The 27,888-nt window shown below is 36.7% G+C and overlaps 1 protein-coding gene across 3 annotated transcripts in view; it reads left to right on the top strand.

Moving 5' to 3' along the window:
* Positions 1 to 6,616: 6,616 nt before the first annotated feature.
* WASHC3 (WASH complex subunit 3) overlaps positions 6,617 to 27,888 on the top strand; it is a 38,928-nt gene continuing 17,656 nt past the window's right edge. Inside the window, exons 1-5 of one of the 3 annotated variants that reach the window (XM_070410916.1) lie at positions 6,619 to 6,767; positions 7,337 to 7,435; positions 15,430 to 15,495; positions 17,965 to 18,060; positions 22,386 to 22,493. In XM_070410916.1, coding sequence (XP_070267017.1) covers positions 6,717 to 6,767; positions 7,337 to 7,435; positions 15,430 to 15,495; positions 17,965 to 18,060; positions 22,386 to 22,493 — 420 coding nt within the window. In that variant the 5' untranslated portion in view covers positions 6,619 to 6,716. Of the gene's footprint in view, positions 6,768 to 7,336; positions 7,436 to 15,429; positions 15,496 to 17,964; positions 18,061 to 22,382; positions 22,494 to 27,888 lie in introns of all 3 variants that reach the window. The other 2 variants (XM_070410915.1, XM_070410917.1) reach the window with 2 other exon arrangements.

The raw sequence follows: 27,888 nt of genomic DNA, 5'->3' as shown, positions 1-27,888 counted from the left end.
TTAATTTTAGTTTTTCCATGTTTATAAATACGTCTAAGATGGTTTTTCTCTTGTTGAAATTAAGTTTTGCTCAGGATTGCTTCACTTACAAACATTGTGAAAAGAAAAGAAAAAAGTTGTGCTTTTGTCCTAAAGCTCGTATTATTTAGGACTGTGAAGCAAAAGTCAGGATATCACAAATCTCCAAGATGTCAGAACTAAATCCTACACTTTCAAAATGATGGAATCGTAGCCCCTTTTATTTTTATGATTTGGCTTGTGCATTGTGAATATTTCAGTGTCTCTCCCATGCCAAAACACAAAATTGCACACCCATGCACTTCAATTTGTTTCTTACTTTGGTAATTTGCAACTACATAATGACGCTGACTTAGAAATGTTCCTGTTACTGTTTTAAATCTCACGTCAGTGGAGAAGAAATCGAAATCTGGTTTGCACATTTGTGTCTGGTTTTTTGTAATTGTCCAAAATCTGACATTATCCCAGAAATGCTGATTGGGAAGTTATGAGACAATACTGTGCCCAAAACTAATTTCTGAGGAGAGAAAAAGTATTTGGTCCAGATTATCCCCATGTTTTTCTGTAGCTCAAAAAGTTAAACTCAATTTAACCTAACTTTATGCCATACCAGTAATAACCTTAGTTCTGAACCCAAGTAAAATTTACAAAGTAAAAATGACCATTCTGATGGTCCATTTCCACATATTCCTTAGGCAACTGGTCAAGTCCTCAGCAGCAGCATTCCGTTCCAGCATATCATTATCAAGCTGTCAGTGTGCTCAGCAACAGGGACAGAGAGAACACTCTGTTTCTTTAATCTAACACCTTGCTCATTCAAAAACATTTATTTTAACAGGCATTGGAAAAGGTTTTCAAAACAGCTAACATGCATTTATAATCATGCATTTAAAGAAATATGGCCTTTAAAACATAGGTTCTTTTCTTTTGTTGTTATTAACATAATAACTTGAAATGTGTAGCAACCATTTGTTAACTAATTGCAGTGACACAACAAAATAATTAGGATATCAGCTTTGAGGATCTCATTTCACAGAAGAGAAAAGGAATACATATTGGATGACATATCCATTACTCATCCTCAACATAACCAACTTCTTTTGCATCATGCATGGACACAGACTTCATGGGGGATACAAAAGCAGTGAATCTTTCTGCCCTTTTCAGCTGTTCTTTGAACTACCTTAGTGAAAACAATTGTGGTCCTTATGTAGGATCAAGTTACATTTGCCTGGAAATTTCCCTGGATCAGCTTATTTCTATTTAACTTATGTCTTTGTTATATAGCTATTTGCCTTCTCCACTAATTTTTAAAGAAGACTGCCGCAACCTTTTGCAGCCAGGATTCAGAATCTGGAGAAAGGGCTACGTGCAAATGGATATACTAGATAAGAAATATAAATTTAGAAAGCATGGGGGAAAGCCAGGCAGAGGCCTCACCCTCTAGTGGAGTGGCTCCCTGAATCTCTGGACCCATAGCTTTTTATTTACTGGAATATACATTTGCCCTTTAGCAAAGCAAACAGACATATCAAAGGTAAGGTTTGGTAAACAGTAAAAGATTATCAAGTTAGGAGATTGCCCTGAGCCACCATCGTCTCGACAGAAGAATCAGTGCATAGCTTTTAGCCCTTGCTAAAGCCCAAGGTTCATCAGCCTTCTAAAGGACCTTTCCCATATATTATGCTAACTACTTGTTGGTCTTTGCCTCCAGCCAAATACTCTACCTAGGGGCTTGAAACACTTATCAGTATATAAACATAAAATTAATTTGAGCAATGGTAAGTTAAAGGGGAGGCCACCAGGTTTCTCAGCCTTTGCAAGCAATTTGAGAAACCCAATAGATTTAAAGATACATGAAATAAGTATTTCTACCAACTGCATTTTTAGTGCTATATTGAGTTGAGTACCTATTTCCTTTCTCTGTAAGAAAAGGCCATGAATGTTGCTAGTCTCTTTGTTTCTAATGATGGTTAAACACAAAACTTTGGTCTTTTTTTATAAACACCGCTGTTGTCCTATCACTGAGCCAAATCCAGACAAGATTAGACTATGGCTGAAATTAAGGTTAATCTCTGCAACCATCTCTAGTAAGAGCTTTCTAATACTGTTTTAGGAAATCTCTATTTTTGAGACAGTCTATAAATGAAATAAGGCCCAGACAACTAACCCCTAAAGTAAGCCAGAGGCAACTAGTGATAAATTATACCACAGAGATAAGGAAGATAGACTGTCTAAACAGCTTAGTTCATTTGGGTTCATTTTTACTTAGACTGTAACTATAAGAAATGACTTTCTTCATTAAGTTTAAACCAGACCAATATTAAGTTATTCTTTAAAGAACTTTCTACATCTTTTCTTAATTTAATGTTTCCTTGCTAATTGCTAATTCTTTCTTCCACTAGTACTAATGAAAACTGGGTGTTTGTTTACTACAAATAGATTTTATTGTAATTATTGTATAAGAGCTCACTTTGGTTTCTAGCCTATAAGTAGAAATTATTTTCATTAAGATTTAGACTCTCTAGAATCTGAAATATTTTGACAAATATTCTGTAGGGCTGGTTCTCCTGAGAGTTGGACACTGGAGCCTCAAGCTGTGTTGTGAATGCCTAACAATGCCTCTCTCTCCAAAGAGCCTGCACCAAGGGGAAAATCTGTGCATGCATCCCTCATTGAAATCTGTGAGATTTCCCTGGTGCCAGATTGTGAGCAAGTCTAGGGCCTGGTGGTGTATACAGCTGCATCAGAGGTCTTACCCCACAAATACTTTAACCCCCAAGACCATGGAGCCATTCTGCAGTTCTTTCATTTTGACCTATTCCTTACCCCGTCATCCCATTCACCTGCCACAATAAGATGTGTTCACATGTGTATATGATCTTTACAAGACCCTGGGTCATTGCTTCCTACCTATTGAGAGCAAATAACTGGGAGAATGTGGAATTATTGCAAGGGTTTCTCAATATTATACACATCTTACCACTACCAAAATCCTCTTTTTCCTTTGAAGCCACAATTTCCTGGAGTCCTGAGATAACATAGCGAGCTCCAAAATCCAACTTCCCTACATGATGTCAGGCATCCTGCTAACTGCCTCTTTCCCCTCCCAAACACCATTAACAGGGAGGAAGAATAAATCTGCCAGAGAATCCTTCCCTCCAATTCAGAGAGAGTGGATTTTGAAGATCTCATTCAGAAATCTTGAGAGGGTTAAAAAGTTCTCATATATAAGGTGTGCCTGTCATCTGGGTATCTATTATGTGACCCCAGGTTTGGCTCTGGAGTTCAAGATGAAAGCCAGAACCTGTTAACCATTCCTGCCTATGTGACAGAAGAGGCAAGACTTTCTAAGGCAGGATGTATGGTAGGAAAACTAGTAGGACCCAGCCTGGAAAATAAAAGGACATGAAATACTATCTTTGAATTAAAAATTGGGGCTTTTCAAGATGGGTTTCCCAATATAGTTCACCATTTCCATTTAATGTTCCCATTTTAAATCCCCAACAATGTATGTGTTTGCTCAGTGAATATTAAATATCCAACCACAATCATCTAGGGATCCTCAATTTTTTTTTTTTTTCTGTGAAGGGCTTCACATACTGGAAAATATTGTGAACCACTTTCCTAGACTGACTGGCTCACACCTCCTGGCCTATTTTTTAAAAGGGTAATAGCAAAGGTTCTAGCATGATCATTTTGGACTCTAGAAACAAGGCTACAGGACCAAATGTTGATGTTGAACTTCCAGAGTAGTGTTAAGTGATTTTATGTGGTTGTGATTCAAAAAAACCTGACCACTTTAAGAAGTCCAGGTGCTGAGTCATTTACTGAAACAGCCAAAGGAGGTTAATTAGAAGCAGCTGATAGTGGCATCATTTGCTGCAAATTATTTTTTAATATATGGAGAGGGTTATTCTGTGCAGAGTGCTATAGAGTATATAAACCTAAGCAAAGACTCACGACAAACCTATCTCATTCATACCCCCACCAATGGGGGACAAATCTGACATCGTGAATTCAAGATAAAATAACTTGGCTCTATTAAAATGTCAATGGTTACTTCTAATAAGAGTGACTCTGACATTTTTTCCTCCTATACTTTTTTCTTTGTTTCCTATGATAAATATTTCACTTGCATAATAAATCCTTAACTTAAAAATAGGCAGCTACTAAGTAACACAGCTATATAATGTTGTTAGGGAATTTAAAGAAATTACAAAGAAGTTGGCAATACCACATGGTCACAAAAGGTAAAGGTAGCACGTACAAGGTATCAAACAAGTGATGAAAGCATGGCTTGGTATAAGGATTAAAAGAGAAATGGCATCATCTAAGGCAGGAAAGTTAAGACTCTTGGATTTCTTGGGGCATCAGTTCTGAAGGGAGGGTAGAGTCTTTCAGGGGTCACTAAAACATGTTTGATGGAGAGTCTGGATGGGAAATGATTAGTTCTCCCAAATGCCGTCCACCTCTTTTGTAGCCAGGCAGTTACTCCTTCCTCTTGAGAAACTGAATTGAGACCCTAGACTCAGGAGAGAGGTATCTTACTGAACTCATTACTTGAAAGTCCACATATGTAGGGTGAGTGTTATGTGTTTTCTTAGATTTTATATTTGTCTTTTAAGCATCCATTCATTACAGGTCTCATTATATTGACTACTGGAGGCCTGGTGCACAAATTCATGCACCAGTGGGGTCCCTCCGCCTGGCCTGCAGGATCGGGCCAAAACTGGCTCTCTGACATCCCCCAAGGGGTCCCAGATTGGGAGAGGGTGCAGGCCAGGCCAGGGAGGGATGCTGGAGGTTGGCTAGCAGAGAGACCATGGGAGAGCTCCAGGGCATGCCTGACCCTTCTCGCTCAGTCCAGATTAGCCTGACCTCAGCAGCAAGCTAACCTACCAGTCGGAGCCTCTGCCCCCTGTCATAAGGGCTGGTTGACCAGTCGACTGTCTGCCCCCTGGTGGTCAGTGAACGTCATAGCGAGCAGGCAGTTGAATGGCCTTAGCATATCATTAGCATATTACACTTTGATTAGTTGAACCAATGATCGGATACCTAGCATATTAGGCTTTTATTATATATGATATTTATTTTCTGTATTTTTTAAAAGTATTTTTATTGATTTCAGAGAGGAAGGGAGAGTGAGAAAAATATCAGTGATGAGAATCATCAATTGGCTCCCTCCTGCACACCTCCTACTAGGATGGAGCCTATAACCCAGGCATGTGCCCTTGATCAGAATTGAATCCAAGACCCTTCTGTCCGCAGACAGACACTCTATCCACTAAACCAGCCGTGGGCAAAGTACGGCCCTCGGGCCAGATCCAGCCCGTTTGAAATGAATAAAACTAAAAAAAAAAAAAAAAAAAAAGAGTGTACCCTTTTATGTAATGATGTTTACTTTATATTATATTAGTTCACACAAACACTCCATCCATGCTTTTGTCCCGGCCCTCCGGTCCAGTTTAAGAACCCATTGTGGCCCTCCAGTCAAAAAGTTTGCCCACCCCTGCACTAAACCAAACTGGCTAGGGCTGTTTTCTGTATTCTTGAAGGACATTTGTGGCTAACAGATGCCTAAAGGTAATAAAACAACTTACTTGGAAGCACGTTTTCATATGCAAATCAACCAATCCCTAGCCTGTTACAAGTTTCCTCCTCTGTCCAAAAGTAGAGCATTCATAGGCTGAAATGGTGTGAAACGAAGAAGCAATTACCATTAATTTATATGGAAAACATTTTGAGCTTTCTCAGTCTCAAAATTTAGTACATGCACAATGTCTTTATTTTGTTTACAAGGATCTAAATGCTTAATTATGTCCAGTTTTATGCTAACACCCTTAGGAGCATAGGGTTTTGGATACTTTAGGACAGTGGTTCTCAACCTTGGCTGCACATTAGAATCACCTGGGAATCTTTTCAAAATCCTGATTTTCTGGGCCTCATCCTCCAGAAATTCTGTTTCTTTGTTACTAACGTTGTGGCCTCACCCCATAACAAAGAAACAGAATTTCTGGAGGATGAGGCCCAGAAATCAGGATTTTAAAAAGATTCCCAGGTGATTCTAATGTGCAGCCAAGGTTGAGAACCACTGCCTTAGGACATACCTTGCTAACGGATGCACAAAAAAACTTGAGATAAAGCCCAGATGCGCTTTTAGTTCAAACCTGTGGTGCATTGATGCTGAGATGCTGAGTGTGCTCCCTGGGAAAGGAACTTGGTGGATCCACTCTTGGATCAGAGGGTGCAGCTGCCTCTATAATGGTTTCCGGACAAAGCCAACACTGAACGCTATTTTCCCTTGATAAACAAGTGACTATTTGATTAACAAATGAGCTACTTAGATAACAGGACTAGGCAGGGAGAACCCAAACAGTCGCAATTTTTTACTTTTCCTTTTTGCCACGTTGTTAAGGTTTTCCTGCTAGAACCGCAGCCTCGCTCCACCTCGCGCCCCCTGCCTGGACTGACGTTACAATCTGGAACTAGAACTACCAATCCCAGAATGCCAGGCGAGAGGGCGGGCTCTCCGAGAACCGCTGAGTGATTGGCGTGCGAAGGCGTTTCCTTCCGGTAGGAAGGGTCCGGGAGGCGGGGACTTGGGGAGACGTTCTAACTAACACTATTGCGGGGTTGGATGGACCACAGCGGGGAGGGTTTGTGGGTGATGCCTGGGTCCCCCGCCCGCTGAGGAGATGGATGAGGACGGGCTTCCTCTCATGGGGTCAGGCATTGACCTGACCAAGGTTTGTAAAAGAAGGAGTTGGACTTCCGGTGACCTGGGAGGAGGATGGTGAAGGGACGCCCGGTTTTCAGGGAGACCCCATCTCCCATGCCTCCCGCTGTCCCTGACCGCAGGCTGCTCTTCTGCCGACCTCGGGTGGGAGAGTCCCACTGTCCACCTTCGAACGGGGTCCCTCCCGAGCTGCTTAAGGGGTTAGCGTGCCTCTCCCAGCCTTCGCTTCCCCTGTCACGAGTCTGCCTGCTCAAGGGTGACGCACTGGCGACGTGAGCCGGTTGTGACCTCTAACCCTCCCTCTTGTATTCGGCCCCCAGGGTTTTTGTGTGTTTCTATGTGTGGTCCTCACCGGCAAGTTCGTACTTGTGAATCCAGAGCCCATTATGAACTTTTCGGTGGCCTCCGTCATCTTGGGACGCCCCACCCCCACGGGGCAGGAAAGCAAGTTCAGGGCTATTCCGAGGACCCCAAGGGGCTCATACCACACAGCAAAGCACCCCTGGTCGCACACGCCAAAGGGATTGCTCAGTGTACGTTCCTCCTGTACGAATCACCTCTTTCTTTCACATAACGCAGGTGCCAGCTATCCAACAGAAAAGAACGGTGGCATTTCTAAACCAGTTTGTGGTGCACACGGTGCAGTTCCTCAACCGCTTCTCCACAGTCTGTGAGGAGGTAGGTCCGGGGATCCGGGCTCGTGAGCAGCCTAGAAATCACCTTGCACTTTTGAAGGCAGCAAACGAATAAAACGGGAATGATAGTCTGTTCGCATATCATGACCTGGTCACTCAGTTATTATGCTAACAAACTTTAAGTCCTCTTTGATTCTGTTCCATCAATCCTGTACCCCGTCTCCCTGCTGAATTTTCTAGAGGCCTTTGGGAAGTAGGTCAGTAAGGCATTATTGTGATTAAAGAGAACAGAAGGAATTCCAAAACATCACAGTTGAAAGCTTTTTTTTTTAATTTTATTTTCAAATTGGCTGTTTCTCTTACCCCAAAGATGTACATTTTTAGGTACACATTGTTTCAGTTTGCATTAAAATTACTTTACATTCCCTGACCCCAAAAAATGGTTAAGAAGATAGCCTAAAACAGTGATGGCGAACCTTTTGAGCTTGGCGTGTCAGCATTTTGAAAAACCCTAACATAACTCTGGTGCCGTGTCACATACAGAAATTTTTTGATATTTGCAACCATAGTAAAACAAAGATTTATATTTTTGATATTTATTTTATATATTTAAATGCCATTTAACAAGGAAAAATCAACCAAAAAAATGAGTTTGCATGTCACCGGTTCGCCATCACTGGCCTAAAACATAACTTTGGCATCAAATCTCATTATGGAAATAAAAATACTGTCTGCAAATAAATGACTTGTGCCCTGATCGGTTTGGCTCAGTGGATAGAGCGTCGGCCTGTGGACTGAAGGGTCCAGGTTCGATTCCGGTCAAGGGCATGTACCTTGGTTGCGGGCACATCCCCAGTAGGGGGTGTGCAGGAGGCAGCTGATCAATGTCTCTCTCTCTCTCATCGATATTCCTAACTCTCTATCCCTCTCCCTTCCTCTCTGTAAAAAATAAAAAATATACATATTTAAAAAAATAAATAAATAAAAAAAATAAATGACTTGTGAAGTGAAGATTCAGTACCCAATTAAGCATTAGTTGCTAGATCCAGGGATCCCTGTCCTTGAAAAATAAAGGCTTGCCAGAGGGAGGGAGGTGGTTAAGGGGACCTAATATATGGTGAAGGGAGAAGATCTGGCTTTGCATGGTGGGCACACAGTGCAATATACAGATAGTGTAACATAGAAACCCACACCTAAAAACCTGTATGATCATATTAACCAATGTCACCCCAATAAATTTAATAAAAAATAATCATCAAAATAAATAAAGGCCAAAAAAATAAGAAGAATGGGGAGAAACATGGGTTGAAATTGGGTTTAAGAAAGGAGAAAAGGGTAAAATTTGATAATTCACAATCAGGTGAGCCGATTAAATAAACAGTATTCAGTTCATTCTGTCTTGTATTTCATATAAGGTATAACCTTATTAAGTGGAGTTTTTGTTGGGTGATTTATTAATAAAAACCGCATGGAGACAGGAAAACTATTTTCACTTATAGATTCAAACTGCTGTTTTTGTCTAGTTATCAAAATCTCTTCTGTCTTCTCTCTAAGACAAAAAGAAGTGAAATGATTGTTGATGATTAAGGAGTTCAATTCATTTTATCACCCAAAGACTAGGTGCTTGCTTCCCTGAGTTTTACCTTACACTGTTGCCTCTCTAAATGGGATATAGCATTGACTGGTTAAAAAGCAGTAAGCCAAGGATTTAGTCCCTTATTTTTTTATGTCAGGGTAAGGTGAAGTATCTGAGGAGAGATTATTCCAGGATTGTTAGCAGAAAGGAGCAAATACTCCATCCCCAGATTTCTACTCACCAGTTAAAAAAGAAAATAAACAACAGACCTATGAAAGCAACTTGATTGACCTTCTCTGGGCCAAGGACAGACCCTCAACTTAGTAGTGCCTGACAATTTTCACTGAGGAGTGAGTGCTATTTATATAATAACCATCTCTTGTTTATTGATTGCTTATTAATCATCAGAGCCTCATGATCCATTCTTTTCTTTCCTTCTGTTTCTCTCTAAACTTCCCCTCAACTGTTTTGACTGTTTCAATAGTCCCTTGTTCTTCCTTGAACTCTAGACACAAAACTAGACCAAAAACTCATGAAGTTTAAATGTTGTTTATTGCCTTTTTCTCCTTAATGGATGATCATCTAAGTTGATAGTAACTCATGTTTTACAATCCATATTTCAGCAGTGTGGATATATATGTAGGCTGTTTTCTTGGTGCGATGACAATAACTAATATTTATTGTGGGCTTGTTCTGTGTTAGGCATTGTACTAAGTGCTTTGCATGCATTTAATCATCACAGCCCAGCCTTTTGGGAGAGGTCCAGTTTTCTCTCTTTTAGAACTACAGAAACCAAGATGTAGAGAAGTTTAAACCATTTGCTTAGTCATCCATTCACTCATTCAACATATATTTGAGTGCATGGTATTTATAGCTGCAGTCGCTGCTCTAATTTGCCCACATACAGCTAGAAAGTAGCAGAGCTGGGATTCCGACTCTGAGCCAGTAACTGAAAAATGCAAAAATGCCTCACTGTTCTGTTATATTGCACCTTCTGTAATGAATAAGAGGTATGTTTACATCACTTTCAAGTGAGACTGTGGTGTCCTCTTTATAGCTGTTTCAAAATTTATTTATTTAGGTAATCCTCACCTGAGGATATTTTTTCCATTGATTTTTTTTTTCTGAGAGAGAGAGAGAGAGAGAGAGAGAGAGAGAGAGAGGAACATCGATGTGAGAGAGACACATTGATTATTTGCCTACCACATGTGCCCCAAATCAAACCTGTGACCCTTCAGTGCACCAGCCGACACTTATAACTGTTTAGATTTGTATTTTCTTTTTTTGCTATGCCATGTCCATTTGATGTAATGTCTTTTTAATAGATGTAATATATGTATTTAAACATAAAGTGCCATTTTCTCTCCCACTTTAAGATTGATGTGGTTTTTCGAATTATATTGTAAATTGTTAATAGCACCTACTAATCCTTGTTTAGTTAAAGTCTCAAACAGGAACCAAATGACTGTGTTTCCCTTCACAAAAAAGTGAACCTCGGGTGTTATTTTAACTGGAAGTGAACTGAGGGAGAGGGGAGAACCTGTTATTTTTGTTGTTTTTGTTTTTCGAATAATCCAGTTTGAACTAAACTGTAACAACTTCATTCACTGCTAAACTCAACCTGGAATTAAATTTCAAAGAAATTGTTGGGGCTCTCTTCATCACTAATACTAGTTTTAGGAGTTCTTTAGTAAAGAAAAAAGTGAAGAACTAGATTTTTTAAAAAGCTTTCTGGATATCAGGCTACTTTGTAACTCTAATGATTGGAACCAGGGTAGGAGAGCAGTTAGAAGATGGAGAAAGGAAAGTAGTTGAATCAGAGTTACAGAGTTATTTAGGGTCATCTCTTCTTCCTTCACAGATCCCCAGTAAGCATTTCTATTCTGGCCCTAATCAGCAAAATCTTACTGAGACTGCAAATTTAAATGGCGGGGGGAGGGGGGTGCGGGGCACAATGCAAGTTCTGTGCACATTGCAAATAAAACTCAGCAGAAATTTAACATTTTATAGTGAACTTTAAAGTCAAAGGTACCCTATAAACAGAGCAGTCAGATGTGTTATTTTGACTCAGACTTGTAACATGCCTAGAACAATGAGGTTTTAATCATTTTTAAATATTCTAAAATGTTTTTTTTAAAAAAAAGCTTAAGTATAGGCAGAAGTGCTTAGAATTCTCACATAATCTAAAAAACTTTATAGTGCTTATCTTTTTTTTTTTTAATCCTCACCCAAAGATATTTTTCCATTGATATTTAGAGAGAATGGGAGAGAAAGGGAAAGACAGAGAGAAATATCGATGTGAGAGAAACACATCTATTGATTGCTTCCTGCATGAACCCCAACCAGGAGGGCTCAGACCAGGGAGGAGCCTGCAACCAAGGTACATGCCCTTGACTGGAATCTTACCCAGGACCCTTCAGTTCACAGGCCAACGCTCTGTCCACTGGGCCAACTGGCTAGGGCTGTAGTGCTTATCTTCTCCATCCAATTTTAAGTCCACCATTGGACTTAATCTACAACCAAATAATGTTTTGCTTAAAACCCTATGTAATGCTACATGTTTACAACTGCTTTTACAACTTTTACAACTTCTGAGCTTATGTGTCAGATGAAGCTTAATAAAACAAGCAATTGCTCTTCTTTCTGACTTCTAGGACATGTGCAGTCCAGTGTGATATACCAAGAGATCCATTATTTTAAAATACTGTTTTTCTTTTAGCAGATTAGGTATTTTACAAATCTGAAAAAATCTACAGGATTTTAGTTTTGTTTCCATGTTTAACTATTCACTCCATGTTTTTTCTTCTCATCTTCTTTTGCACTTTAATAAAATGCACTACCTTAGAAATAGATGGGTGATATCAAGATTCTATCATGCTATTCAGAGTGGCATGCAATTTAAAACTTATGAATCATTTCTGGAATTTACCATTTAATATTTTCGGACTATGGTTGACCTGGGAAACTAAAACCACAGAGAAAGGGGGATTACTGTATTTCACAATTGTGGTTGTTATTAGATTAGATATCAAGGATGTTTAGATAAGAATATATTGATGTTTAGATCAGTGTCTTTCATGTCTTGCATGAATAAATCATTCCTATGATCTTGTATTGTTTTTTTTAAAAAATATCATTTTATTTTGGTGAGGTTTTTTTTATTTTAATATATATTTTTATTGATTTCAGAGAGAAAGGGAGAGGGAGGGAGAGATAGAATCAATGATGAGAATCATTGATCAACTGCCTCCTGCACGCCCCCTACTGGGGATTAAGTCCACAACCCCGGCATATGCCCTTGACCAGAATCGAACCTGGGACCCTTCAGTCTGCAACCAATGCTCTATCCACTGAGCCAAAGCAGGTAGGGTTTGGTGAGGTTTTGATAAAGTAGATGAGAGTAGGTAAAATGAGTGCTAAAGCCAAAGGTTAATATACCACATGAATCTGCATCCAAAAAAATGAGAATTATTGCTCTAGAAAGTAAAGTCATCCCTCAGTATCCACGAGAGATTGGTTTTAGGACCTGCAGAGACACTAATATCTGGGGATGCACAAGTCCTTTATGTAAAACTGGAGGCCCACTGCACCAATTCATGCACGGGTGGGATCCCTCAAGCCTGGCCTGCAAATGGGCTGATCGGGGCCGCGGGAGGTTGGCTGTGGGAGTGCACTGACCAGCGGGGGACGCCTCCTGCGTTGAGTGTCTGCCCCCTGGTGGTCAGTGCGTGTCATAGTGACTGGTTGTTCAGTCATTCTGTTGTTTAGGCTTTTATATATATAGATGGTGTTGTATTTGCATAGAATCTGCACACATCCTCCTGTACACTTCAAGTCATTTCTAGATTACTTAAAATACCTAATACAATGTAAATACTATGTAAATAATTGTTGTGCTGTGTTATTTAGGGAATAATGACAAGAAAAAAAAAGTACATATTTAGTGCAGACACAACCATTGTGGCCCACCTACTTAGTAAATGTTAGCAACACATAACTTTCTCCTTAATATTTTTGTTCCTGTTTGTTTGAATCTAAGGATGCAGGCCCTGTAGGTATGGAGGGCCGACTGTATAACTTTTTTTGTCCAAGCCTCTAATCTTCTGTATCAACAAGTAATTTTCAAAATAAATGTTTTCATTCTCATTTCCTCTTTATTAATACTTGTATTTTAATCCTTAGCCTCTCTGGTATGAATCATTGACTGACTACTCATTGAAGGACAATTTAGTTTTATGATCTAACCCTGAAAAAATTTAATATCGATTTTTAAATATGAATCATTGAGTATTAACTGAAGGACAATTTAGTATTATGATCTAACCTTGAAAAGAACTTAATACCAATTTTTAAATAATTTCAAATAAACAGCATCTGTCTTAGGAAATTTGATCCCCAGTGTTTATAGCACAGTAGCATCCTTTGTCTTAATAAGAAAATATTTTATTATTTATTAGCTTTGAATAAGAAAAATCTTATCTAGGAAATACTCAGTAATTTCCATCTTTTTTAATTAATAAGCTTTATTTTTTAAAGCAATTTTAGCTTCACAGAAACACTGAGCAGAAAGCACTGAGTTTCCATATGCTTGCTAACCCCTCACCTCCACGCACAATTTTTCCTGCTAATCAGCATCCCCCACCAGCGGGAAGGATTTGTTAAAACCAATTTGTTACAATTTACATTGACACATAATCACTTATGGCATCATGTTTTATTTGTGTGTGTATTTTTAAAATATATTTTTATTGATTTCAGAGAAGAAGGGAGGAGAGAGAAATAGGAACATCAATGATGAGAGAGAATCATTGATCGGCTGCCTCCTGCACACACACTACAGGTTATCGAGCCTACAACCCCGTCATGTGCCCTGACCAGTTATTGAACTGTGATCTCCTAGTTCGTAGGTCGACACTCAACCACTGAGCCACACCAGCTGGGCTGGCATCATGTTTTAACAGTGTAAAACTCTTTCAAAACAATGTAAAATTCTTTCAAAAAAGTACCTTGAAAAAAAAAAGTACCTGGAATTGCAGTATTTGAGCTCAGATTATTTTACTTGTTTGAAGACTTGCTATTTATTCTCAGCTGAAAATTGTCATAATGATAATTCCTACTTCATACATTTGGTGTGAAATTTCAAATGATATGTAAAAGTCAGAAATTATCATTCAGTTTACACATTAATTTGCTGTAGGATTTCTGCAATTGCTAAGCTTCTGTAGTGAATTAAAAGATTGATTAAATTGACCAATATGTAATTTTCATGATTTTCAGGAAAACACTTATAATTTGGGGAGGAATTCATATATACGGTATTTTATAAACCTGTGTTACCTTTATATAAAAGCCTTCTGTGAACAAATCCTAGAAATCAAAGTTAAAGTTAGCTTTGAATGCCATTAAAACTAGATTTTGATGTTTTATTTGTGAATTATATCTTTAAAAATATCAAGATGCTCATCTTAAAAATAAGTGAAAAAGCACTAACTACTCTGTGGTGGCTTTCAGTTTTTCTCTCTTTCTAAATATGGACAAAATGACCAAATCTGCTTACGAGATAATATCCTAGAAAGCAGTCAAATTGCTGTGTATTGGACAACTAGAAAACTGGCAGACTGCTCTTGCACTGTCACTAAATATAATAATGTTTAGGATTAGGGCACTTTAAATAAATGTTCTTATGGTTCATAATTTATGATGTTACTTTTTTGTGGTGATAGATGATAGGTAGGTAGGTAGGTAGGTATATAGATAGATAGATATAGATAATTTAATTGTGCAGAGTAACTAGAGCACAGTAAGCCTATGGTTCTAGTTTATTTGGGATTTTGATGGTAGATTGATTCCTTTTGCTTTTTATAACTCTGGTGTGTGTGTGTTTTTGTTTGTTTTTTTAATTCTTTTCAACATGAACTGCTCACCTTTCAATTTCATCTCCTTTTACTTTTCAAACTTGAAAAGTTTGAATTTAGGACTAATTGTATATACTTACGTGTTAAAGTAATTTATAAAGGCAGATACTGTTCCAGGTTGTCTCGTGTTAATTTTTTATTACTGTTTTCTGTGAAGAATTTCTTCATTCATCAACAAATAATTACTAGGCTCCTATTAAGTATCAAGTACTATCCTGGGCACTGGGGAAAAGCAGTGAACAGAAACTCTGTCCTGGGAGGAGTTTACATTCTGATCCCAGTATTGATTGTGGCTCTGATAATGAGTTTGATAAGGCTGTAAATGTAACTTCTTATCTGTGAAACAGCTTTATAAAATAATTGTGAAGCATGCTAATGAAAATAATAGGATACTTTAGTTCCTATTCCTACTCATGTAAATGAGAGAGTAGTATATTAGAAAATTACATACTTAAACCATAGTTTTTATTGTTTTCCAATCTGCCCTTTGTTAACCGTAAGTTTATTTTAATCAGACTTCATTCTTTTGTTTCTAATCTTTTCCAGAAGCTGGCAGACCTTTCTCTTCGTATCCAGCAAATTGAAACAACTCTCAATATTTTAGATGCAAAGGTTTGTATTTCTGAATAATTTATGGGAAAAACTTTGCTGTACACTTATCAACTTTCTCAGTTATACTTCCATTGCACTTAATAACTAATTAAACAGCTGCTGCATCCTGAGGTGATACAATGTTCTTTGGGTTTTTTTTTAAATTCATTATAATTTAAAAAGGAAAAGAAATTTATTATGAGCCTGAGTCTATTTAAATGTACACATGACCCTAGCTGGTTTGGTTCAATGGATAGAGCATTGGCCTGTGGACTAAAGGGTCCCACGTTCGATTCCAGTCAAGGGCACATGCCCGGGTTATGGGCTCCATCCCCAGTGTGGGGCCTGCGGGAGGCAGTTAATCAATGATTCTCTCTCATCATTGATGTTTTTATCTCTCCCTTTCGTTTCCTCTCTGATATCAATAAAAATATTTAAAAATAAATAAATAAATGTACATATGAATTGAGATTTATTTCATTCTAGTCAAAAGTGTGAGTAACATGTTAACAAATTGAGCTATTACATAATTTGCTTCATTTGATGGAAATTTTTCAGTTTTCTTAATAGTAATCATTTGATAACACAGTAAAAATTATATAAAACTTGAGATGTCTCCAGAGCAAAATTTGGAGAAAATATCAACTATTTTCTATTTACAAATATATTAAATACATATTGGAGAATACACATTTTGATGTCAGAAATTACAAAAGATAACTAGCAAAAATGGGTGTTTTGATTTGAAACCTTGCAGATTTTGTGCGGTTTTTTCTGTTTATAAAGTAAGGGAAACACTAGTATATTTTTGTGACTTTGTCATTTTATCAAAAAAAAATCTGAAAAAATATTACATATTTATTAGGAAGTAAAATGACTAATATTTTTAGCATAAGGATTAGGATGTCTAGTTTATACTTTCTGTATCTTCTGATAGACTTCAGCCACTATATTTCTCTCAGAACATTTCTTTAGCTTGGAAAATTTAGGATACCTGGCCTTGAATATGTGCAAGAAATTGTAGCAGCCATGCCCACTTGAAACTATTTGGGCCATAGCCACTGTGCTAAGTCCTGTCATCAGTCAACAGTTCTCAATAAACACCACTGCTTCAGGTCTTATTAATATTGTGTTTTTTTTTCATAATTCTTTATTATAGTTATGTGTCTTGTTTTAATGTTTGGGGAATTCTTGAGTTAGAGTCCAAGGTCATAAATTAAGTTACTATGTGGACAAGTTAACCTTAATTATTTCAATGGTCATAGAGTTAATCTCCGAAACTAGCCAAACATCTGACAAATGTATATCATTGATATGAAGGTGAAATTGGAAAAGAGGTTTTGCATGGATTGTGCAACTCCAACCTGAAATGCTCAACCACTGACAGCACACCCATCTTTTGTGCATGAAAAATAAACACATTTTAGTAGCATTCAGTGGTAAATGTTTAAAGAAAGAAGAAAAGAGTGAGCTGTGTCAGACATTAAAATGTGATGACGAGTTTTGTCAGCCCTGGCCAAGTAGCTCAGTTGTTTAGATTCCTAGTCAGGGCACATGGGAGAATCAACCAACGGGTGCACAAATAGATGGAACAACAAATCAATATTCTCTCTCTCTTCCTCTCTCTAAAATCAGTAAATTAAAAAACAACAATATGTCTTGGAAGTTTTTAAAAAATAATAATAAATACCTTTAGAAAAAGAGTTTTGTCATTTCTCAAATAAGGGATACTTAAAATGTGCTACAAAGCCCTGGCCATGTGCCTAACTGGTTGGAGCGTCAGCCTACACACCTGTCTCCGGTTCCATTCCGGGTCAAGGGCACATACCTTGGTTGCAGGTTTGATCCCTAGCTCCCATTGGGGCAAGTGTGGGAGGCAATCAATTGATGTGTGTCTCACATTGATGTTTCTCTCTCTCTCCTCTCCTCCTCCCACTCCCTCTCCCTCCCTTCTACTTTCTAAAAATCAATGAAATCAATTGAAAAAATATCCTCAGATGAGGATTTTTTTTAAAAAGTGCTACACAGCACTTTGTTTTTACAAAGTATGTTTAGTAATAATCTTTTAACATTTGTGTGAGGTAAATTTTTTTTTACCCCCACTCTACAGGTGAGAAAATTGAGGCCTACGAAGATTTATACAAGGTCACATGCTTGTGACCTAAAAGCAGACACTTTGACTCCAAAGCCCATGCTCTCATTACTTACACTGGGGTTTCTTATATTTTCAAAGTAATTCCTGGGAAAAGAATGTTTACAATCTAAGTTAGATTTGTAAGAAATTGTTCAAAATATTTTATTTGTGATTGCCTTTCCCGTTTTAAGTAGTTTGTGGCATGGCGAATTTCAAACACCAAAAATGAGATTTTTATAAACTTGTTTCTATAGGCTTAAAAACATAACAGTTATTTAAAACACACACCTAGAGATTTACAATATTTAAGCACCTATTATTATCCTCATATACCAATATGAATTTTCTTTTTTCAGTTGTCATCTATCCCAGGCCTAGATGATGTCACAGTTGAAGTCTCCCCTGTAAGTGTCACTGGAGTCACAAATGAAACCACTTCAGAGCCATCACAGGTAAGTATAACTTCCAAGAAACATGAGCAAATCTTCTGGTTGAACCAGGTAGACCTAAGCAGCAGATTTGATGGAAGAAATTAAACATGTAAGGCTTTGAATAGTAATATTTTAAAGCCTTAAGATAGAAAATGAATCCCTAGCCAGTTTGGCTCAATGGATAGAGCGTCGGCCTGCGGACTGAAGGGTCCCAGGTTCGATTCTGGTCAAGGGCACATGCCCAGGTTGCAGACTGGATCCCCAGTGGGGGGTGTGCAGGAGGCAGCCGATCAGTGATTCTTCTCATCATTGATGTTTCTAACTCCCTCTCCCTCTTCCTTCCTCTCTAAAATCAATAAAAATATATTAAAAAAAAAAGATAGAAAATGAAGTTTGAAAAAAAATTAGCTGTTTTGTTATTTTGAAGGGCTTCCTGAAGTTTATATTTTCTTTGATCTATACAGGACTAGGAAAAGTCTTGAATATAATTATTTTCTTCAAGCTCACGATGGAAATTTTTTCCAAGTTTTTATAAAATTACTTTTTATTATGAAAGCTTTCAAATATACACAATAATAGAACAGGACAGGGAATATCCAAATGCCCATTACTCAGATTCACTAGTTAAGATTTTGTGGCCAACCTTCATCTCTATCACTTGCTGTAGTGAGTCCCAGGCATCTTGTCATTTCACCTCTGTGTAAATCCTGGAGCATCTCTGAAAAGTTCTGACATCTTCTTGCAGAACCACAATGTCTTTATCATGCACCATATAATTGACAGTAACTGCCCCATATTATCTAACATCTTGTTACTCAGAGTGTGCTCCATGCACCAGCAGTGTGGTCATCACCTCAGGGCTTATTAGAAATCTCAGGCTCCACCCCAAACTTACTAACTCAGAATCTGCTTTTATAAAAAAAGATATTTTATTGATTTCAGAGAGAGGAAGGGAGAGGGAAAGAGAGATGGAAACATCAGTGATGAGAGAGAATCATCAGTTGGCTGCCTCCTTCATGCCCCCTACCCGGGATGAAGCCTGCAATCCAGGCGTGTGCCCTGACCAGGAATCGATCTGTGACGTCCTGGTTCATGAATCTATGCTCAACTACTGAGCAGCACTGGCTGGGCCAGAATCTACATTTTAACAAGATCCCTAGGTGGTTTGTAGGTCCTTGAAAGTTGAAAGATACTGATCTAAGAAATACTAATTTTCTAAAAAAGTGTGTTTCTGGATTTGATTTGTTCAGATCTGTAACATAGTAAGGGTCACACTTTACACTTGGTTCTTATGCCATAATGTCCATTTATCCTCTGTATAAGTTTAAATTCCTTATTACTTTTATTTCAAGAAATAAAAATTGATTGAGAATAATCTCTAGTGTATCTCAGTGAGGTATTAAAATTCCAAATAAAATCATCACTAAAATAGTGGTCTACCAAGTAATACTGAACAAGTAGACTCCCTGTCTATATGGAATTCTGCATTTGTACATGGAGATACTTTTCACAGGATTTTTTTAGATCATTATTGTATTGACCATGATGATAATGACTAACACATAAAGGGTGTCAAGCATACTTCTAAGTGCTTTTCATAAATTAACTCATTTAATCCTCACAACAACTGTACAAAGTAAATACTCTGTGATCACTTCTATTTTACATATGTGTCAAATAAAGTACACAGAGGATAAGTAACTTGCTAAGGGTCAAACAATAAGTGTAAGAGCTGGAATTTTAACCCAAGCAATCTGGTGCCAAAAGTCCTAGCTCTTACCTGCTACACTACACTGCTTCCAGCAACTATGTTGAATTCATTTAAACATATTGAGCCCATGTGGTATGAGGCACAGTAGGAGGAGCCAATATATTTAATGTATTTTTATTGATTTCAGAGAGAAAGGGAGGAGAGAGAGATAGAAACATCAATGATGAGAGAGAATCACTGGTCAGCTGCCTCCTGCGTGCCCCACATTGGGGATCGAACCCACAACCTGGGCATATGCTCTGACCAAAAATTGAACAGTGACCTCCTGGTTCATAGGTCGATGCTCAACTGAAGCCATATATTTAGATATAGGTGTCTGGAATAAATTAGATAACCATTTACTTAACAATTAGATACTAGAAAATTTAACAACCATTTAATATAGGAAATTCTATTATGATGGCCATTGGAATATATAATATATGAGAGGAAATGCAGGTGTTTAACTTTACAAGGTTCTTTCAATTAAATGTGGACCACCTTTTTCCTAAAATATGGCATGTAAAAATATTAAGAAAGTGTTTCCACTCTACCTAATAGAGTGGATACTAGCTGTCATATGTTCCTATAAATTTTTAAATGGTATCTGTGTAACTTTGAATATTAATTTTCCAAATGTAATTATGAATGCCACCTATAATATGTCTTTTAAAATGTAGGCAGTTGTATTTGTCCTGCCTACTTAAGGTCTCAAAAAATTATTATGAGTAATCATAGCAAAATTTTCTAAAATTCAGAATAATCTGATATATCTGGCAATTTTATTTTTAAATTGTATATTAGTTCATTTGGAGAATTTATGAAGTTTCTGTTGGCCTCCTGAGTTTATAAATTGTGGTAAAGTTGTGTGTTGATTAGTTTAATAATATAATTGTTTATCATGTTCTTAATATCAAATCAAGTTATTTTGTCTTCATTGTTAATTGGTATATTTTTGTAAAACATTTTGAAATGGACTTAAGTATTAAGTATTGCTTAATACAGAATTTCCATTGGCATTACAGTCAACTCACTTATCAGATAAAGGACCAACATGCCTTTTTTCTTAATCATCCATTCCTTGCAATCTCTATATGAGTCAAATATCCAAGATTTGCATTCTGATTTTTCTGCAACTTAAATTTCATGGTATGGATTTCATCGTTACTCACAATAGAACATCCAGTTGTGAAGATTGAGAATAAAATGAGGGGCAATGAAGAGATGTGATAGAAAATTTATTGGGTCATTCAGTTAGGAAAGGTGTAAGACCTGACATAATTAAACCTTGTTGAGGTTCTTATTATTAGGCAAAAGTTAATGGCTAAGTTTTGAGATCCAGAGGGCCTGCATGTAATTATCATTTATTCAGCTGTAATATTGTATGAGTTTATTATTCATAATTTTTTAAGAACTTACTTGGGTCTTGTTTGAATTTTTTATTTAATTAAAGGTTTTGGACTTTTTGTATTTATTTATTTTATACATGAATAAAGTACACACACGCGCGCGTGCGCGCGCACACTCCTTTTTGTGCACTTAATGGTGTCATATAACAGTTTAAACCTGAGGGATTTTGGGATGTTTTATTCACTTCAGTTTTTTTGACAGATTTAATTTATATTTGAATTATCTGAGGAAGAACCTTACTTTATAATTCACATTCATATTTTTAAAACTATGGATATTTAAAGATATTTCTTGATTTGTCTACATTTCAGCATAGACATAAAATTGATTTCATCCTGTTAAGGAAATTCCTCTTAATGCTGATATACAGATAATGAGCGAGAATTCATAAAAGGAAACTTACTTTAAATGTTCAGGTTGATAGAAAAATCCATAACTTAAAGAGACAGGCCTACCTTTGCACTTAAGAGAGGGCAAGGTAGCTGTCTGGACACAGTACTGTGAGAACTGCTCGTAAGATAAAAGATCATTTCCCAGTATTCTTCACTATAAGTAGTATTTAGTCTTTAATCTTGACTTTGTGAAGAATGCTACCATTAATAGTTCCATCAGTAGCTGAAATACACAAAACCAGATAAATATTGTCTAAAAAGTGGGTTTCTCTTCCATAAATTTTCTGGGCATTGCTTTCTGAGATGTTAGAATAGCCATAGCTACTTAGAAAAAGATTGTTTAGTAAATGAAGAATTCAATTGTGTAGATGGTAGATACCTGGAAAATGAGTTCATTATCCATTAGAGTTGAACAATAGTCAAATCAAATAGTTTTATTAGCTTTATTAGAAGTTTTATTAAAGTAATATGTCCACCTATAATCTATCTATTTTTATCAGCACCCTGGGGATAAGTAAAGCAAAATTCTAATATTTTTATTTCCATAAATATATTTGCATTCTTAAGGAACAATATAGTGTTTTTAAGTATAGCTTCCTCTGAAGTCATTTAAATGTTTATAAATATTTGGAAACATACATCTTATAATTAAATTATTGCTATTTAAATTTATAAATATGATTTTTCTGATATTAATTGCTTTAGAATTATAAAAAGAAACATCCCTTTTAAGTAACATGATGGACCCCTTTGTGAACTGTCTAAAGATTTACACGCAATACTCTCTACAGCAGAACAGTTTACAAGAATCTGGACCACAGGAAAGTGAAGTAACAGCAGAAAATATCTTAACTGTAGCCAAGGATCCAAGATATGCCAGATATCTCAAAATGGTTCAAGTGGTAAGCTGATTTGGTCTGTCTTCTCTGTCTAGCAGCCTCATTTGAAATTCTTAACCCTGGAGGTTTCATTGTTATTTTCAACCTGAACAACTGCTAAAACCGAGTGACCCAAGTTTTCTACTCTCTTACTTATTTCTTTCCGATGTTCAATTAATGCACTGAAAAAAAGTAAGCAGAAGTCAACTCTTTCTAATTAAAATTGATCTCACACTTCAGACTAACAGTTTAATATAGATTTATATATATATATATATTTTGCTTTGCATAAGATTATTGCAAATCTTGGATGTATTGATAGAGGAATGAAAGCAGACTATTCATACGGCTTTAGCTTAGTTCCCATATGCTAACACAAATAATTTTTTTTGTAAATTTTTATTCTGAATTTTATCTGTCAGTGTATTGGTTCATAGAAAAGAGTATACATCTCTTGGCCATGTAAGGTAATGCTTTTAATTTATTATATGATTTTAGAATTTACATTTTTTCCCTAGGAAATCACTCCATGGTATGATACCAGAAATATCTGCAGCTGTCTATGACACCAAAAGCCAATTTCCTTTCATTCCTGTAGGAAGTCCTATTATAGTTGAAGGAGCTAGCTGCCCATCACTTTTCTGTCAATTAAGAGTAATGTTTTTGTACCATTCCATTATCAGGCAAAGGAAGAACTAATACTAAAGAAGAACAGATTTATTTTGCTGTCCATGCATTTTTTTATCACCAAAATAATTTAAAACAAATAGTATCTGGCAACCAGAAAGAGTGGATGGGCTCATTTGGAAGCTGCAGTGGTCACAATGGGGAGGAGAAAGTACCTTCGCTTTTCCTGGCTGTCAGAGCAGTGGGTTTGTCACTTTCAGAATTCTCCGTAGATAGTCAAAACCCTGGGCTCTATCCAGTCTGTAGGAAAAACTGAACCAGACTTTGGGATGAAACTATATGAAGTCCTTTTATTAAAAGAATAAAGTAGAGCTGTTTTGATCTGAACCATGATAAATTAGTGTTTTAAAGCTAAAATCCACAAAAGCTTAAGCTAAGTCTAAAATGTGGACTGTTAAAAATTGTGTTTGACTCTCTCAAACAAAAGAGGAAAGAAAGGTTTCAGAGTGACTCTTCTTGCCTAACATATAAAGTATGAAATAGGAAAATCTACTGGATGGTTTCTATAAGAAGGCCCAGACATCTTTGATAAAAGACTATGTCTTAGAATAACTTGTATTTTTTTTTTTTAATGTATCTTCATTGATTTCAGAGAGGAAGGAAGAGGGAGAGAGATAGAAACATCAATGATGAGAGAGAATCATTGATCAGCTGCCTCCTGCACGGCCCACACTGGGGAGCAAGCCCGCAACCTGGGCATTTGCCCTGACCGGAATCAAACCGTGACCTCCTGGTTCATAGGTCAACACTCAACCACTGAGCCATGCCGCCGGACATAACTTATATTCTTGATGCATTACCTCTGATTTTACAACAACTTTAAAAACACTTATTTTCTTTTTCTGTATAAAACACTGTCCATTTATTCCACAAGTGTTTATTAAACACTTACTTTAAGGTACTATACTAGGTATTGTCTAGATTTAATTTAGCCAGCTAAGGTTTCTAAGATACCACTTGAAATTATTTTTGTTATTAATTATTTAGGCAAGTTCCATTACTTTTCAGAGTTATATATATAATATATATGTGTATACACATACATATTTTTAAATGGCTCCTTTAGTATTCATTTTTTTATTCATATGCCTTCCTGTCTCACTAGATGTAAAAGCCAAAGTCCTTCGGAGGCCCACAAGATACTGTACAATTTAGCTCTCCCTTTACCTTTTTGATCCCTTACCTTGGCTTACTCTGCTCCAGCTCTGCAGGCTTCCTTGATGTCCCTCGAGGCCTTTGCATCAGCTGTTCTCTCTGCCTCAAACATTTTTTCCCAGACATCATCATGATGTACACCTTCACTTCCTTCAAATCTTTACCCATGTAGTACCTTCTCTCTGGCCCCATTCCTTTTCCCCTTTACCTGCTATATGTTTCTTCATATAAACTTCTGATATTATTTTAAATACTACATATCCTACATACTGTGTTTGTGTATCCCCCTGTACGAAAATACAAACTCCATGAGGGTAGGGGATTACTTGAGGTACTGCACTATTCCCAGTTCCTAGAACAATACCTAACACATAGTGCTTACCAATGAATGAAAATGCCTCTGTTTTTCTCTAGGCCATTTACCTTTTGATGGGTTTTGGAGATAGATTTCTTTTTTACACTGGCTCAGTGATTTTTAGATTGACAAGTTCTGTCAAAATACACATTCCTGGTCCCTACCCAACTGAATTAAAATCTCTGAAGTTGGGACTTCAAGCCAGAGCATATGTATTTCCCAAAAAAAAAGCCCTTCTCATTAAGAACTATTTAAAAATATTCCAACCTATATTATAACATCATTAAAGTAAGTTTTATTTAGAAATATTTAAGAAAGAATAAATGATTATTAATTTTATTTTTTTAATTTCGATAGTACTTTAGCTTCAGCCCATTCCTTTTGTTTCGTGTCACTGATTATGGGCAGGGGTTTAGTTTCTCCTGCCTTGGACTTTTCCTGTTTTTAGCCCAGTTTTTCTGATTTCAGTCCTTTGCCTCCTCTCCGCCTTTGGTACGGGTATTTCTGATTCCTCAACATTTTCAGGGTTCTGGAAGTGAACTTGGCCTATCTGTGCAGAGTCATCAATCATTCTTTTACCTGCTTTCCTGCTTTTAATTTCCATGTTATTGTGGTTCATATATACCTCTGAGTCATTAAAAGTGGAGTTTGAGCCTCACTGTTTGGGGGTAATTTTCAAGAGGAAAGGGGGAACAACATCTTTACACTGCCATCTTTAAACTGCAAGTTCATCCAAGTTAAATTTCATTTTATTGTTTTCAGTATATTGTGCCAGCCTGGATCCCAGAATCTTATTTCCCAACTTTTGTTTCCTACCGCTCCCTGTCCTGAATTCCATTCTTCATACCAAACCACAAATCCTTCCCAATATATGCTCCATGCTTTTCCACCTCTGAATCTAAATTCTCCTTCTCTTAATTACTGCATGCCCAGATTCTACTCATCTAACACATTCCTATGAACACGTCCACTAAATCCTCCCAGATTCCTAACCCACCAACACATAAAACTTAGGCAGTATCTCCCAACATTGACCAGTCTAACCACGATATCTACATTTTTTGTAAAAATTATTCTCACCTAGTTCAATGATTACTTACACATATGTTGTCTCTCCTATTGAAAAAGGAAATCATGAGAGGAAGAGCTGTGTCTTGATCTTTGTATTCACTTTAACACCTTGCCAATAAAGGTGCTCCATCAATATTTACTGAATGGACTGTTTTATCCTGCAAGTTAACTCTCCTTTCTAGCTTTGTGTCACCTGGAAATGTATAGAAGTGCTCCCATTTCTTTAAACTATTAATCTAAAATGTTTTGTAGGACCAAAGCAAAAATAGATCAAGTAGTGGACTTCCTCACAGTTAACATGAATCTGCCAATCATTGCTCTGCTTAAGCCATCTATAAATCTACCATGTCTCCTGTTTCCTAAGTATACCATGAGTGACTGTCGAAATGTCCAATTACAGGTGTAGGCTACATGTTTGACAACGTCCTTGATTGTTTTTGCTGGACATGATCACTACCACCATTCCTGTCACTTCTACATCATCATTCACTTCTGTCTCTTTGTTCAAATATAAGTATGAAATAGTTAAATCAGTTCCCCTTAATGCTCGCTTTATCTGTTAAAGGAGAAAATTTTCAGCATGTAAGAATTCATCAGATGCTCTGATTTGGGCAAAATTAAGCTGTCATTATATCATGTCTGTATTTCGTCTTTATGCTTGTTTGCAACATGTTTCAGAAAACTTTAAGTGCTGCATCTGGTAAAGTGACCAAAAAGAATGCTCCATCTGATAATATAGCTATTTTTTTTTTTAGCTTCACTTAGGGTTTCCTTTATTCCATGCTCAAGAATTTCCATATACCTGGATATGTATTGATTTATAGGCATCTTTCTCCTTCTGTTGTAAAACATTGTAAGACATGCCTTTCAAATGCCAGTTCTTATTTATTAATTTCATCCCACTAAGTGTTAACGATCCCTGATATTTACTTATTTTAAAATTTCATGTTTGCTCTATACAAATTCCTCCCCCCTCTCTCTTTCTCTCTGTCTCTCTGTCTCTGTCTCTCTCTTTTACTTTAGGCTATTGTTTTCGATATCCTAATATCTCTCCTCTTAATAATTACCTGCTAGTTCTCCCACTGTTTTCTCCTGTCATTAATTGAGGATTTTTAAAATTATTTTTTTACTGAGGTAGCATTGGTTAAAAACATTATATAAATTTCAAGTATACAACATTATTATTCAGTGTCTATACTCTATTGCATGCTCCCCCCTAAAGTCTAGTTTCCATCCATTACCATATATTCTTTGCCCTCCCCCCGCCCTCATCCCTTGCCTCTGGTAATCCCCTTTCTATTTCTGTATCTATAATTTTATTTTTGTTATGTTAGTCCATGCTACTTTTTTGTTTTATATTTCACATATAAGTGAAATCATACAGTTTTTGTACTTTTCCATTTGACTTATTTCACTTAGCATAATACCCTCGAGATCATTCTATGTTGTCACAAATGGCAATTTTTCCTTTTTTATGAATAATATTCCATTGTATATATACCACATCTTCATTCATTCATCCATCGATACACACTTAGCTTGTTTTCATATGTTAGCTATTATAAATAATACTGCAATAAACATAGGGGCACATATATATTTTTAGTTAGTGTTTTCATGTTCTTCTAGATTAAATACCCAGATAAGGAATTGCTGGATCATATGGTAGTTTTATTTTTAATTTTTTTGAGGAACTTCCATACTGTTTTTCATAATGGCTCTACCAGTTTACAATTCCGTAAACACTGTATGAGGGTTTCCTTTTTAACATCTTCTCTAACTCCTATTTCTTGTCTTTTTAATAATAGACATTCTTATAGGTGTGAGGTCTGTTGTGGTTTTGATTTGCATTTCCCTAATAGTTAGTGATGTTGAACATCTTTTCATATGCCTGTTGGCCGTCTGTATATCTTCCTTGGAAAAATGTCTATTCAGGTTTCCTGCCCTGAGGATGTTTTACCCTTTGATTTCTATTTAAACCCCCTTGTGGCTTTAGCTGAGCATCATCTTTTGGTTCTTCTGAATCACTTAGCACTTTTCCAGGAGTATAATCATTCTATCGTCATAAGTCATCATCAAAAATATTGTTCGTCAACAGCATCTGCTTAGTTTTTTTGTTTTTTTGTTTTTTTTTAAATATATTTTATTGAT

This window comes from Myotis yumanensis, unplaced genomic scaffold (genome assembly GCF_028538775.1).
Source record: "Myotis yumanensis isolate MYYU_CA2020_CCGP unplaced genomic scaffold, mMyoYum1.0.hap1 SCAF_3, whole genome shotgun sequence".
Classification (NCBI taxonomy): Eukaryota; Metazoa; Chordata; class Mammalia; order Chiroptera; family Vespertilionidae; genus Myotis; species Myotis yumanensis.
This window is presented reverse-complemented; position numbering and strand designations above follow the sequence as displayed.